Here is a 14961-nt window from a genome sequence, read left to right as displayed (position 1 = left end):
CGGGAACCTGTGTGTTCTGGACTGCTCCTTCAGCGCTTTAAGCTACTTGTCCTAGTCAGTGTAAATAAGGGTAGAGATAGTCACACACCGACAGGTGGGCCTTTGGCAAAAATCCAAAACCCTTAGCGAGTGCTCTACGTAGACGCCCACACCCTGTCGGGTGGGTCGAGACGCATCTCGCTGCCATGGCGACTGCCTCCTTGGAGACCAAGAGCAGAAGCTCCTGTCCCCGGGGGCGCCGGCGTACGCTCCCTCCCCCCCTTCCCACGCCGCGTGCCTTCTTTGTTCTTATGCTTATCAGGAATAGGGAACGGGTGGGAAAGGAAGACCGAAACCCAGATCCAGTTGAGTAGGAAAGATGATTGCTTAACTCCTAGACAAAACTGCCGCAGCTCGGAAGCCTCATGGGGAAGATCGCGCTGGTCCGCTTCCAGCAGCGGTTCCCACATAGCTCCCAGCCCGCTTCACCACCGGAGCTCGTGCTGCTGAGGTGACGTCGATCGTGGGGCTCAGCCTCCGCGCTCACGTGATATGGAATTTCGTCGTTAATTGGTGAATCTCAGAGACAGCGCATTGGTCTGAAGTGTCCTAGCCCCGCCCCTCCACGCCCCTCAAGCCAATGAAGGAGGAGAGGGCGTGGCGCGAGGGGGCTGCGGCGCGGGGCTCTTCCTCGCGCTCTTGAGCCCGCTCTGCTGCTGCCGCCGCCGCCTCCGCGGTCGTTCCTGCCCGCCTGGCCGCGGGGCTCGCCTGCAAGGTGAGATGGGCCCTCCTGGCTCCGTCTAGTGCACCAGCGCCGGCTCCTGGGTCTGAGATCCTCCGCTGTGCTGGAGCTGGAGGCTCTGCTTTGGAGCGTAGGGAACTCTGCAGAAGCGGGATGGGGTGGGGGATGTGGGGTCCTGGGTACAAGTGACGGTTAGCCGGCAGGGTACAAGTGACACCTCAGGGTGGGGGCGTAAATGTGACTGACTTCCTGTTCCCACTTGGTCTTCATGGCTCTATGTGACCTTGGTATAGTAGCCTCTGAGCCTCCGGTGCCCGGGCACGATCATAAGGTGGATGTTGATGTTGGGAGTGTCGGCTCCGGAGACTCCTGCGTCAGCCTGGCGAGCTCAGAGAGCGCAGAGCATTATCTCAGATGGACAGAACCACGGCCTTGCTCTTGGTGTGGGTATGTCTGAGGCCCGTTCCGCTGCTCTTGTCCCCTGAGAAAACAATAATAGTGGGGTGGGGAGTGCCACACCCACAGCGATGGCGGTAGGAAAGGCCAGAGGGCTAGAGCCAGAGCTTCCCCAGTGTCTCGCAGAAATGGTTTGATTTAGGTTCTGGACCAGTGCTCCTGTTACTGAATAGGACTCGGTTGGACAGCTTGAGTCTTTCCTCTTTAATCTTGGTGGTGGGATGTGGAGATAGGGTATTGCTTTGCATTAAGGAGCGCGCCGGGGTGGGGTGGGTTAGGGTGGGGTAGGATAGGGTGGGTGGGTAGTGGGTAGGAGGGAGATCTGGAGCAGCTGTCACTGGTGTTCTGCTTCTTGGGTGGAAGAGTCAATCTAGAGGCCAGAGGAATCCAAGCACCCTCCTTTGGCTGAGGTCAGGGGGAATGTGGGAAGTGGATGCTTGGCAGAGGAGAGCCACACATATTGGTAGACAGGAGTGGGTAGCACCCTTTTCACAGGTCAACCTTTCCCTTCGCTGTGAGCCTTGTATCAATGGCTTTGGGGAAGGAGGCTTTAAAGATAGGTCAAGGCTGAGTAGGTAGAAGATTGCTTCCACATGTGACCTGGATGTGGCCCTCCCTATCAGAGACTCCAGTGGGTGTTCTTTGAGCTTTAGGGGGAGGTTGGAAAAGTGCTAATGCTGGGCTGAGTGATTAAGCTTTGACTGGGTCCCTGGATGGGGGCAGGGGAGGAGGTAGGAAGAATTGAAGGTTGTTTTCTGCTTTGACAGAAAAAGGCTTCTATTAGGTTGAGAATGGTAGATGAAGAATGATTTGAGAGAGGAGACGCTAGAAGGTTTGGGGATGTGCTCCCAGCCACACAGCACAGTTCAAGCTGAAATTGGCTTTGTGATGCCTTGGGGCTTACAGGCTGCCTCTGGGAAGAGGTAGATAATCAGAAGGGAAAGTGTCACAATTCAAGAGTTCCCCTTGCCATGGATAAACCATCATTGGCTCTTAGCTTGGGACTCGAGTGCTAGAACAGGGCAGCCTGGAGTTGAAATTGCAGCCTAGACTGGATAGGGGCAAGGCATTATGGCGTTGAGGACCCTGGGTTTTTCCATAACCACCCGGCTGTTTACCCACATGCTTGTTCTTTGGAAAGGTAGGCTCAAAGCTTTCTCTTACCCACAGTTTTGTTACTCCCGGTTCCCTAAGAGCATTTGAAAGCCCAAGAAGCCCTCAATGTTCCCCATCCTGCAATATATACGTGTGTGTGTGTGTGTGTGTGTGTGTGTGTGTGTGTGTGTGTGTGTGTTTGCCTGCTGCCATACCCAGTGTTCTTTCCTCTCACTCCCGATTTGTTGACAGCCGTCTAAGAACAGAGGCATCATCTTTGTCAGATGAGGGCCTGAATTAGAAAAGGCTCCACAGCAGCCTTCTCCACAGTCTCCCTGGAGCCTGGTTGCCCTGGAATGGAAGAAAGGAAGAAGGGAAGGGGAGAGAGGCCTCCTTAATCTCTTAGCTAGTTTCTGAGAAGCTGAACTCCCTGAGGGCTCCTCCAAGGGTGACCGGAAATGCTTTTTCTGGTGCCCCTTTTCCAGTGAAATTGCCTTTGCTCGAGGAACCAAGCTTTTGTTTTTGTAGTGGTTAAGGGTTGAGGTAGGAGAATAGAGGGTGTGGGTATTTTCACAGAGTTCTAGGCAGAGCTGCACCAAACCCTGAAAAGAACAGGCCACTGCTTTCTCAATTGGAGAAGTAAAATGGCCCATCCTTACAGGCAGCAAGGGTTTAGTCTGAATTTGATTGGCTGCTGCCCTGTGTGTGTGTGTGTGTGTGTGTGTGTGTGTGTGTGTGTGTCTGTCTGTCTGTCTGTCTGTCTGTCTGTCTGTCTGTGTCTGTGGTTGAGGTGACAATGGGAACTTGGCTAGCACGGGCACAGGCTGGAGGCATGGTCAGGCTAGAGGGTGTGAGGTGGCCTGGCAGTTCCCTGTGGACAGGACTACAGCAAGAGAGGCCCAGTGGCCTCTTTTCCTGTTTCTAATGAGGAATTCGTGTGGATAAGTGTAACTCCCATGGGGCAGCCACTGGCAGGTTGTCTGTTGTGAAAGGAGGTTTGGTTTTTCCAGGCTCCTGTGGTCCCTGCCTTACCATTCTTAGGGTTACAGGCAGTTCCTGCATGACGGCTCTCCTTCAAATTCTGGCTTCTGCAGGAAATGGAGGTCTTGCTTTCAGTAGCTTGTTCATCTTGGGGTGGATATGGGCAGGAACCAACTGACTGTCGTAACCCTCTAGAGGGAGAGTGGAAGGAAACCTCAGTTGGGAGGAGGTTGCCTTCTAGAGCAAGAATTGGCTAAGAGATGAGGCTGAAAAGTTCCCGAGTCACTGACCCTGCCGAGCACACCATATCTAGCCCAGTTGGGCTTGCTTCAGGATGTCATTCATTAGTTCAATCAACAAATATCAACTGAATTCCTCTTCCTCTCCAGTGCTTTGATGGATGCTGGGAACATTTGGCAAAGCTGGAGTCACTGCCCTTAACGACAGGAAAGATTAAAATAAGTTACTACAGAGTGAGAGAGGACACAGCTGGGCCTTCCCTGGGATTGGGGTGGAGTGTGACTGCTCTCCTAAAAAGATGCTGGGGCTGAAGCTGAGCTTAGCTTAGGTGTCGATGGGCATTGGGGAGCTTCTGGCTGAGGACCTGGAAAAAGGTAGACCGGGACTACTCCAGGTCAGACCATCTTGTTAAAAGGGTTCATGGGAGTCTTTGCTCACCAGCCACTGGTCCTCCACATCTCTTAGAAATATCTGGAGATATGGAAAAGCCTCACAGACACTGGGCTGTGGCTGCCCCATGGCTGCAGCGGTATGAAGGGGACCAGCCACCCTGGTTACCAGTCACGGCCGGGAACCTACCACTCTAGGAAGTAGCTGGAATGTTTTCTAAGGCTAGGTTCCCTGGAGGCAAGCTGACCAGACATGAGGAGGGCAGAGCTTGCTACTCTTCATTCCAGGGCCTGTGAATGAGCTTCTGTGAAGGTGTTGATGGTGCATGTTCCAGTTCTGGCTGCTTCTGCATCCCAGAGTCTGGAGTCTTGGAATTCCACGCATCTCTCCTGCTTTCTACCGGGGCTGTCTTGAGCCCCAAGCTCTGAACACCCTAACCACAGTGGGGTCTGGGTGAACTTGTCTGGCAGCAGGCAATATGGAAGAAAGAAAGTGCCAGGGGTTCCCAGGACTGCTCAGTATTCAGGGGACAGGCCCAGCCACTGACTATAAATGCTACCCTATAGCTTCTCTTCATTCTCTGAATTACATAAGGTCACTCCCCGGTCACTCATCTCTAAACACTTCAGTGTGCTTCTCTGAAAAACATGGACATGCATATATAGTAAAATTCCATTATCTCACTGAATAAAATCAGTTTTTCAGACTGGCTTCAAACTCTCTGTTTAGCTGAGGAGGTCAGAAAGGCTTCGGTCCCCTGGTTTTTTTTTTTTTTTTTTTTTTTTTTTTTTTTTTTTTTTTTTTTTTTTTGGTTCTTTTTTTTTCGGAGCTGGGGACCAACCCAGGGCCTTGCGCTTCCTAGGCAAGCGCTCTACCACTGAGCTAAATCCCCAACCCTCGGTCCCCTGGTTTTAAGCTGCTGTGTGAATGCTGGGAGTTGAACCTGGGTCCTTGGTAAGAGCAAAAAGTGTTCTTAACCATTGTTCAAGCCCTTCTTAATATATTTGAATTAAATTAATTTGCACAGTGCTGTGGCATTGCCACATGTTAAGCAGGCACTCTACTGTGGTGTTCTATCTCCAGGTTTCCAAATGTTGGTCTGTGTCTCCTTTCTTAATAGAACCTCACTCCATCGACCAGGCTAGCCTCAGACTCACAGAGATCCACACGCCTCTGCATTCCAAGCGCTAAGACCAAAGCCACACCACCATGTTCCGCTTCCATGCCCACCTCCCAGACTTAGCTCATCTTTAATTGTATGTATATGACTGCGGGGGACATGTGCTCAAATGCCCACCTCCCAGACTTAGCTCATCTTTAATTGTATGTATATGACTGCATCTTTAATTGTATGTATATGACTGCGGGGGACATGTGCTCAAAAGTATAGGTACCAGGAGAGTCCAGAAGAGGTGTTTAGATCCCCCGGGGTTGGAGTAACTTACTGGCTATGGCGAGCTGTCTAACATGGGTTCTAGGACTCAGACTCCGGTCCTCTGCAAGATCTCAGGCTGCCCCTGAGCTGGGCCACAGTGGTCAGCCATCCTCACAGAGATTCAGTGTCATCAGCTCTGAAGACTTTGACCAGGAGCTTATTGTGAAACCTATCAAAGTGAAGAAGAGGAGGAGGAAGCGCAAGCCAGGTACTGTCCGTGGGCAAGCTCGAACTTACTCCTGTGGCATGTACAGTACCCATCCAGCCCTCCAGATGTCTTCTTTTAATAGAGTTAGAAACCCTTCCCACCATTTCTTGCAGTTGATGAGGCAAAGGGTCTGCTTTCTTGTGGGATTTATCTGCCTTCTTGGTGCCATATGTGAGCGTCCATCTAAAGCAGGTTGGCAGAACTGTGCAGGCCACGTCACAACTATTCAAAGTAGTTTTGTCTCAGTGCAAAAGCTATCACAAATGACATACAAATGAGTAAGAGGAATCGTGACCCAATGAACCTTTATTTGCAAACAAACACTCAGGCTGTGGCCCAATTTCGTATCTAGAGCACTCTCCCCACATCCCTCTCATATGGAAACAGGTCAGTTGTCCTGTGGCACAGCCTGCCTTCTGGACGGTCTCATTGCCTGCTCACAGTTATTCAATTTGTTCCACAGTCGTGTGTTTCTGGCTAAGTTGGATGCAGAGGCTCAGTTAGGCTTGGCCTAAGCATCTTCATCAGTCATCTTGTGACTTCATGCAGGCTGTCTCACTTAGGGGAAATGGCTATGTTGTCCCACAGTGAGTGAGGGGAGATAGTATTTCTCCATTGCAATCTGTGTCATTCTCTCTTTGGGCCTCCAGATCATCTGTCAGTGCCACTTGGGTGTCTCTCATGGGTCAGCAGCATCCAGAGAGTCCTTGCCTCTGGCGTTTGTTTCTTTAGGAGCGCAGAATGACTTGGCATTTGATCCTTTGTTATTAGCAGGAAGTTGCCCACAAAGATGGCAGTTCATGTATGAGATACAGGCTGAATTATTTCCCTTTAATTGCCCGATTCCATAGTAGACAGTTGAGGCAATGCTGCCCTCCGTGGTGCATGAAGTTAGGGTTCGCTTTGATTGCTTTCCACCTTTTCTGTAATCTGTACTCGTGATGGCTGTGTATATTCCATCTCTTCTATCATGCACTCACTGCCTTTCTGATGTTTATACGGGCTCTGCTCTACCCATCAGAAACTTCCTAAGAGTGCCTCATGGTGGTTCTCGATTTTGCTGAATGAATGAATGTATGTATGTATGTATGCATGCATGCATGTATGTATGTACATATGTACAGTTGCACATGCACTAGTCAGCATATGTATGAAGGTCAGTGGAGAGGTGCAGGAGTTGTTTCTCTTCTGCCATGTGGGTCCCCCAGATTAAATCCAGGTCATCAGGCTTGGCAGCAAGTGCCTTTACCTGCTGATCTATCTCAGCTTCTTTCTTTTTTTTTTTCTTCTTTTTTTTTCAGAGCTGGGGACTGAACCCAGGGCCTTGTGCTTCCTAGGCAAGCGCTCTACCACTGAGCTAAATCCCTAACCCCCTATTTTTTTTTTTTTTGGTTCTTTTTTTCGGAGCTGGGGACCAAACCCAGGGCCTTGCGCTTCCTAGGTAAGCGCTCTACCACTGAGCTAAATCCCCAGATCCCCAGCCCCCCTATCTCAGCTTCTTACAGTTACTTTTTCACTGAGGTAGCCCTTGGGTTGCTTAGCCAGAGGCCTCTGTGACTCAGGTTCGGATCTAAACAGCAGGCTTAAACGGGGGCACCTCCTCCATAGGACTCTGTATGTGGCCCTGACTGACTGCCAGAATATGAATATGAAATCTTATGAGGTCGTCTCCTATTCTTGCCCACTTGTAACCATACTGTTGACTGACCTGTATCTACTTGAACTGGGTGTATGACCTGAATAACATAGTCCTTGGGCCTGCTCTTTGGGGTCAGCAATACCAGAAATAGGCTCTAAAAATTGCCAGTAAAGAAAGCCTCCTTTCTTTCTAAGCTGTCTTTCCTGCCAGTAGGTACTTGGACATACGAGTCCTGTTGGCACTTTGGCAACTGAAGCTAGCCTGATGAGTCTTAGGTCAGTAGGGTATCAGGCAGGGTTGGGCTGAGGGAGGGTGTGTGTGTGTGTGTGTGTGTGTGTGTGTGTGTGTGTGTGTGTGTGTGTTAACTAGAAGGGTCAGACAGGGTGCCCTTGTGACTTCTGAAAGCAATAAGGGTTTTCCAAAGGGAGCTCCCCCGGATCCCCACCAGCCATGGGGGTCTTGACTCCTATTTCCTTATTCCTCATCCTTCAGGTTCCTACTGCTGTCTCTGGAGCATGGCAGGCTGCTGAGCTTGAGTGGCAGTGTCAAGTAGGAGCTGTGTGTCTTGCCCAGGGGCAGGGAGGGTGTCCATGGCTGCAGCCAACAGAGGTAAGTGCTGTAAGTGTGTAAGTTTGCATGAACTCTTGGAGTGGCCCCTGGTGGATGGAGTATTGTTACATATTGACTTCTTTCAGCCCTGAATGTGATATGTCTCAGTGTTCAGAATATGCCAGTGCTTGTGCTGGGTCCAGGATCATCCAAGCCCCTGCAGGGAGCCCTGGGTTCACCATTCTATGGAAGTATATGTTCTTGTGTCCACATATGTCAGTCCTTCTGTTCCACTGGTCGCAGTGTTAAAGGACATGAGGCTGGGCTGGTTGAGCATCAGATACCTGGGCCAGGGCCTCAGCATGAACCTGGAAGGCTTTAGGTAAAGGAAACTGGGTAAGATTTGAGAACCAGGCTGAAGGGGGCTTACCAGGGACTGTGGCTATACATGTTTGGCAGGGCTTCTGTGTATCCAAGAATCTAGACCAGTGCCAGTCCAGGTTCTCCCACCAAAATGACTCGAGCAGACTCTTGGGAGGCCTAAGGCCTCTGCTGGAGGGTTACAGAGGGCTGGGGTCATGCCCTTGGTTTCTCGAGGCTAGACCTTCCCCATAGGCTCTTGGCTATCTCCTAGCCGCATAGTATATTCTAATCCCTGTGCTTTCTGGCCTTAGAATTCCCAGTACATCACAGTGACAGCTAATAACCCTCCCAGACCCTCATCTATACTAGTAGAGGGGGAAACTGGGGTAGACTGGGAAGCTTCACGCCTCTTCAGTGCTAGGACCATTGACCTTGCAGCTCAAGTCTCTTCCAGGTGGCCACGTTTTTGTTTTTTGTTTTGTTTTGGTTTTTTTTTGTTTGTTTTTTGTTTTTGTTTTTTTTCTTAAAAAGTGTGGTTTTGTAAACAGGCTCCATTGTAAGTAGATTCACTAGAGTTCATTCTTATCACTGTGCTCCAGGTTGGTTGGAGTTATCAGGAGTCATAGGCTGGGCCTGTCTCATGCACTGACAAACCAGGAAGGGAAGGTGTCACTGGGGAAGGGAGATGGTTCAGCAGTCCTCTTGTGCAGGGCCTGGGTTAAGTTTCCAGCACTCACAGCAAGCAGCCCAGAGACACCTGTGAACCCAGTTCCTTCAAGTTCCTTGCCTTGTTGCTGTCCCTACTCCCCATCCCCCAGACAGGGTTTTACTATGTGGTGCCATCTGGCCTTAAACTCATAGAGATTCACCTGCCTCTGCTGCCCAAGCACTGGGATTAAATGTGTGTGCCATTATGCCTAGCAGACCAGTGCTTTCTTGCTGTGACACATTGTTCACATAAACTCAGGCACACAGACAACATGCACATAAATAAATAAACAAATAAATAAAAATCTTAAAAACAGGGGCTGGGGATTTAGCTCAGTGGTAGAGCGCTTACCTAGGAAGCGCAAGGCCCTTGGGTTCGGTCCCCAGCTCTGAGAAAAAGAACCAAAAAAAAAAAAAATCTTAAAAACAAATAGATGGTGGCTTGGCACTGTGGACAGTTCCCCTCTACACTGAGTGATGGCAGAGAAGGTGCCAGCGTCTTTCCCGCCCAGTGAGGGGTCCTATCAGCCACACTCCCTGAGTCTTTCTCACATGTATGCTGGGAAGGGCATATTTGTGGGAGACTACATAGGAAGGTGTCTGTGTGTGGGTGGGGTGCTCAAGCCTCAAGGTTAACAGTGTCTACTGTGACTGGTCAGTGTATGCTGGGTGATGTCAAGAGCAGTCTGAGCATGGGGAGGAAACAAGGAGATGTGGTTTCCTGGTGGTGAGGGAATCCGGCAGTCCCTGGAGCCTTCTCCTCCTCTTCCTAGGCAGTAAGCCCAGAGTCCGAAGTATCCGCTTTGCCGCAGGCCATGATGCAGAAGGCTCCCAGAGCCACGTCCACTTTGATGAAAAGCTGCATGACTCGGTGGTCATGGTTACTCAGGAGAGTGACAACAGCTTTCTAGTCAAGGTATGTGAGCTCCCCTCAGCACCAGCCTCACGTCTTCTTCCTCTCGCCTGCCTTCTAGAGGTTGTCCTATCCATCTAACCCTCCCCCAGCTGGGGTCACAGGCACATCCTTGCCTCTCCCTGAGCCTTGGTTTCTTCATCTGTAAAATGGGAGGTAAGGAACTCAGTGAGTGATTTAAACACATGCCATAGACAGGGGCCATAGAAGGCTGGTTGGAAGCTGTGGTACCATGGGCCTGGATCAGGCCTTGGCTTGCTGTCCTGGTGTTGTGGCCTTGGACAGTCTGTCCCCCATTTATCTCTTCTGTCCTTTTGTCTGGATATGCTTCTTACATTTATTTGTTTTGTTGGAGCATGCATGCCACAGCCACAAATGAAGGTCAAAGGACAGCTTGCACGAGTCTGGTCTCTCCTCCACGTTGTGGGCTCCAGAACACACAGTCCACAAGTGACCATGGTGAATATGTTAGTGCATGTTTTTCAAAGCTTTGTTTCCAAAAGCTAGTATTGTTGTTAGTGAGGGGTTTGCATTTGTTTGTGTGTTTTGATTTTGGAGAGAGGGTTTCTCTGTGTAGCCCTTAACTGCTCTGGAACTTGCTCTGTAGACCAGGCTAGCCTGGACCCTCAGAGAGATCCATCTGTCCCTGCCTCCTGCGTGCTGGGGTAAAAGGTGTGTGCCACCACACCCGACTGACATGATGTTTTTTGTTTGCTTCTGTTTGCAAACTGTTTTCTGCCTGCCAGGAAATAATTTTCAATGAAATTTCACCCCCATCTGGTATTTGGCATATGTCATGGCTGCCTCTGTGTTCTGATTATTTCCATTCCTTTTATAAATTAGGGTTGGGATAAGCACCATTCTCCACATCTCTGAGTATTTCCCTGGCAAGTGCTACAGTTGAGCCCCAGGTCACAGTATGCAAGTACAGGCAGAAGGTCTTTACATTTCCTTGTAAAATTATTATGGTGTTTTGTGCACTATACTGCATTGCCATAGTGTGCATGTGGAAGTCAGGGGACAACTTTGTGGAATCAGTTCTCTCCTTCCCCCTTCACATTGGACTAACCTCTTGTCCAAAGCCTGTGTGTGTGTGGCAAGTGCCTTTATCCATTGAGTCATCTTATCAGCCCCTAGAAAGCCTTTAAAAAAAAACCTTTTCCTTCCTTCCTTCCTTCCTTCCTTCCTTCCTTCCTTCCTTCCTTCCTTCCTTTCTTCCTTCCCTCCCTCCCTCCCTCCCACCCACCCACCTAGATCTGTCTGTCTGTCTGTCTGTCTATCTATCTATCTATCTATCTATCTATCTATCTATCTATCTATCTATCTATCTATCTATCGTGACAGGGTTTCTCTGTATATCCCTGGCCATCCTGAAACTTCTTCTGTAGATCAGAGATCTACCTGTCTTTGTCTCCAAAGTCCTGGGATTACAGGCATGTGCCACCTCTGCCCAGCCTTTTTCTTTTTTTTTTTTTTTTTTCGGAGCTGGGGACCGAACCCAGGACCTTGCGCTTCCTAGGCAAGCGCTCTACCACTGAGCTAAATCCCCAACCCCTGCCCAGCCTTTTTACATGTATTTATTTTGGGGAGAGGTGTGCCATAGTATATATACAGGACAACTTGGAAGAGCCAGCCCCCCCCCCCCCACTTCTACTATGTGGGTTCTAGGGACCAGAGTCAGGCTGTCAGGTCAGTGGCAAGCAGAGTGCCAGCTTATTAGACCTGATAACTTTTTGAGGGCCATTAACATGGCTTAGCAGGTAAAGGTACTTGTCCAGCCTGGCTACCTAAGTTTGGTCCCAGAACCTACTTGGTGGAGGGATAGAGTCAGCTCCTGCAAATTATCTTCAGACCTCCACAGCACTGTAGCATGTGTTATGCCTACCCTCTTAGCAATAAATGAAAAAGAAATCCAGATTTTAAAAAGCATTGTTTTGTTTTTTTGAGACAGGGTCTCATGCACTCCAAGCTGTCCTTGAACTGGCCGTGTAGCCAAGGATGACCTTGGACTCCTGATCCTTCTGCCCCTACCTCCAGAGTGCTGAGATGACAGGTATGCCCCACCAGGCTTGATTGGATTTGGCGATGGGGATCAAACCCAGGGCCACGCATGCAGACAGGCACTCTATCAACTGAACTCTATCCACAGCCCTTTGTCTTGAGAGTGTAGCAGAGGTGGCCTAAGACAGCTACAGGCTAAAGAGCAGTCTGAGCTACCCAGTGAGTCTCAGTGCTGGGAGTAGCTGAGAGCTGCCCTGCCTGGCTCAGAAAGCGCTCCTCTCAGATGCATTCAGCTTATGACCCTTCACACCAAAAAGTTCCAAGGCCTCTGTCCCAGAGGGATAGCATTGGTTTGCCAGGCAGTGTGTCTGGACAACAGAAATTGCTTGGGCCATGAGCAGAGGTCACTGGTCACATGCACCACTGAGTGTGCAGATAGTCACACATCCATTACCGTGTGTTGGCAGACAGGATCATAGGCTTAGTGGTTAGTAGTCGGCTTTTAGCTTGCTGTGGGAACAGCTGGCTTAGTGGGTTGTTGCTTTTTGTTTGTTTGTTAGTTTGGTTGGTTCTTGGGATCAAAACCAGTGACTCACACATGTTAAATACATACCACTGAGCCATTCCCCAAATCCTAGTGTCCAGTTCCCCATTTCTGTTTTCTCTCTCATCCCGTGCTATGAAGTAATGTCACCAGCGTTCCTTCCTGGGCTGCTTGATCTGGATAGGTGCTGTCGTGAAGATTCCCCTCCCTGGCTGTGGCTGGTTTCTTACTGTGTATCACACAGGACAGGAGTGACCAGGAGGTCTAGGAAGGACTTTTCTATAGTTCACAATGTGACCTCTAGGCAGTCCCTTCCTGACTTCCATATTCTTATCTATAAAACTGAAGCCTGTAGGGTATTTGAGACAGATGCTGGGCACGACCCTTCACCAAAAAGTTCTCAAGGCCCCAGTTCCACAGGGACAGCATTGATTGCCAGGCAGTGTATCTGGACAGCAGAAATTGTTTGGACCATGAGCCTTAAGGGGAATAGCTGGAGAGTAACAAGCATTGGGCTCCCAGGGAAGCAGATGGTGGGGCCCATTAGCAGCCCAGGCGACATACCCTGAAGCCCTAGGAGAAGCCACAGTGAAGATGCCCCTCCTTTCCCCCTGTTGCTGCAGGTAGGCTTCCTGAAGATCTTGCACAGGTATGAGATTACTTTCACGCTGCCTGCAGTGCGCAGACTGAGCAAGGACATCCGTGAGGCCCCTGTCCACAGCTTGCACCTCAAGCTCCTCAGTGTCACGCCCATCCCTGAAGGTAGGTCCCCTCCTGGGCTGCTAGAGCCCTGCCCTCATTAACTATGAGTGCCTGCTGCAAGTAGGCGTGAGAACGTGAGGGTTTTTGCCCTTTTCCTAGCTAGGATGATCAGGCAGCTCAGCAAAAGTCAGGGCATGGCACCTCCTTGAGCTTCCAGTATGGGAGAATGGCAGTTCCAGCCCCAGGTCTCCATTTTTGGACAGAGAAGTCCATTCCATTAACATACGCTGCAGGTTTGCATACCTGTTCACTCACTGATGGTACCTTCATTGGAGAGGTCCCAGAGATGGGAGCCACTGAGGAACTGTCTTTGGGCCTCCAGCCTTGGCAGCTTCTCCAGCTAGCTTCTGGAGCTGTCCTACTCCTGACCACCAGCCTGACAGAGACTAGGGTGTCAGTTTCAAGGGTACGATGCTGAGTACTGGCTTCATGTCCCCACTACTGCTTCCTAACCACTTGTCCTTCAATGGAAGTCCCTTCCTCTTGCCACCCCAACTGTTCAAAGCCCACTGACGGCCTCTCCTTGATTTCCATCATCCTCCTGCCATCTTGTGTGGCACCAGAAGGATGAATTGGACCTGGCCTTCCACCTTGAGAGCCACACCGCGTTCTCAGGCCAGAGGCACATTGGCTTTATTTGAAAGGATGGGGAGCTCCTTAAGTCCTGTGGGACCGTCTCTGTGGGGTGGGTCTCTGAAGGAACCATCTGGGCTTCTTTCTGGAAGAGACTCAGCAAGAGCTACTGGGTGGGGGACTGAGTGCTGGGGACAACATAGAGTAGCTATGGAAGGTACTGATTGCCTATCCATCCCTGTCCTCCATCAGGTTACAGCATCAAGTGTGAGTACTCAGCTCACAAAGAAGGTGTCCTCAAAGAGGAGATGCTCCTGGCCTGCGAGGGTGACATAGGCACCTGCGTGCATGTGACGGTGCAAGCACGGGTCATGGGTGAGTTAGAGCTAGGGCAGGTCTGATTGGAGGAGGGAGACATGAGACTGACTTCAAGAGATTCTTGAAGCTGGCAGGGTTTTCCCTGCTAGTGCCAGGGAGAGGTCCCTGTGGAATAAACGTGGTGTGGTGCCAGCACACAGCACACAGCACACTCCTAACTTGTGGTGCCTGCCTTGCAGACCGGCACCACGGTACACCCATGCTGCTGGATGGTGTCAAGTGTGTGGGCGCCGAGCTGGAGTATGACTCGGAACACAGCGACTGGCACGGCTTCGACTGAGGCCTGGGGCTGTGCCTGCCTGCCTGCCTGCCTGCCTGAGCCCCTGAGCCTTAAAGTCCACCTGCTCCCCGACATGCTGCGTGATGGTGTGGCTTCCTCACCTCTCCCCTGGTGGGCATGGCAGGGTTAGACCTTGCTCATGCCCCCCCACTTCTGCCTTCATTCCTACCACACCCTGCCTCTCCACAGTCTCCTCCCCCACTTCCTCCTCTCCCATGTGCCTGAGTCTCCTGACAGAAGAAATGGGTTGAGCCCTGAGGAGGCTGTCTGAGAGGAGGGACCTGGGGTGGGACTTACCTCTTCCACCCCAAGCCATAGGGGCTCTAGCTAGGGATTGGGGGAGGACCGAGTGGCTGTCTCTGTGACATTGATGCCCCATTGCTGCTGCTATTGTCGTCTCCCTTCTCCACCTCTGCTGCCCTCATCTTCTTCCCCACTGCTGTTCGTGTGGTGAGGAGGTACAGTTCCTAGCTCCTACCCCTCAGGTCTGTGGTACTTGGTTTTTAAATGACTGGTTGGGATAGAGACCTCAATAAATAAAAACTCTAGTAGATTTCAGAGGTCAGAGGGAGCTTTTTGTTCTCTGGGATTGGAAGACCTTCATAGATGGGCCAACTTGATCAGGAGGAAGGTACTGTGCCATACTGTGGCACCTGTACCTCGAGGACATGGAGGCCTGTAGGTCTTGGGACTAGTTGCTTGAGTGGGAAGGCATAGGACATGAA

The 14961-nt window shown here is 50.7% G+C and overlaps 1 protein-coding gene across 22 annotated transcripts; it reads left to right on the top strand.

Moving 5' to 3' along the window:
• Positions 1-656: 656 nt before the first annotated feature.
• On the top strand, positions 657-14801 carry Adissp (adipose secreted signaling protein). Of its 22 annotated transcripts, none has more exons than XM_087652146.1 (9): positions 681-754; positions 5004-5139; positions 5362-5526; positions 7379-7440; positions 7658-7774; positions 9559-9701; positions 12867-13005; positions 13831-13953; positions 14136-14794. In XM_087652146.1, exons 5-9 carry the CDS (start codon positions 7756-7758, stop codon positions 14234-14236), a joined length of 525 nt encoding a protein of 174 aa, XP_087508272.1. In that variant the 5' UTR covers positions 681-754; positions 5004-5139; positions 5362-5526; positions 7379-7440; positions 7658-7755; the 3' UTR covers positions 14237-14794. The 22 variants fall into 22 exon arrangements, with proteins under 22 accessions (NP_001020862.1, XP_087508272.1, XP_087508273.1 ...); XM_087652147.1 differs by having other exon boundaries at positions 7376-7440; XM_087652148.1 differs by having other exon boundaries at positions 5004-5206.
• Positions 14802-14961: the final 160 nt, after the last annotated feature.

Source organism: Rattus norvegicus, chromosome 3, assembly GCF_021556685.1.
Source record: "Rattus norvegicus strain SHRSP/BbbUtx chromosome 3, alternate assembly SHRSP_T2T, whole genome shotgun sequence".
Classification (NCBI taxonomy): Eukaryota; Metazoa; Chordata; class Mammalia; order Rodentia; family Muridae; genus Rattus; species Rattus norvegicus.
The sequence above is the reverse complement of the archived record's forward strand: the minus strand, read 5'-3'. Positions and strand labels throughout refer to the sequence as shown.

Coding starts and splice junctions, on each gene's coding strand:
- Adissp (NM_001025691.1), top strand. Junction 13,006..13,830: donor TGTCACGCCCATCCCTGAAG/GTAGGTCCCCTC, acceptor GTCCTCCATCAG/GTTACAGCATCAAGTGTGAG. Junction 13,954..14,135: donor GGTGCAAGCACGGGTCATGG/GTGAGTTAGAGC, acceptor CCTGCCTTGCAG/ACCGGCACCACGGTACACCC.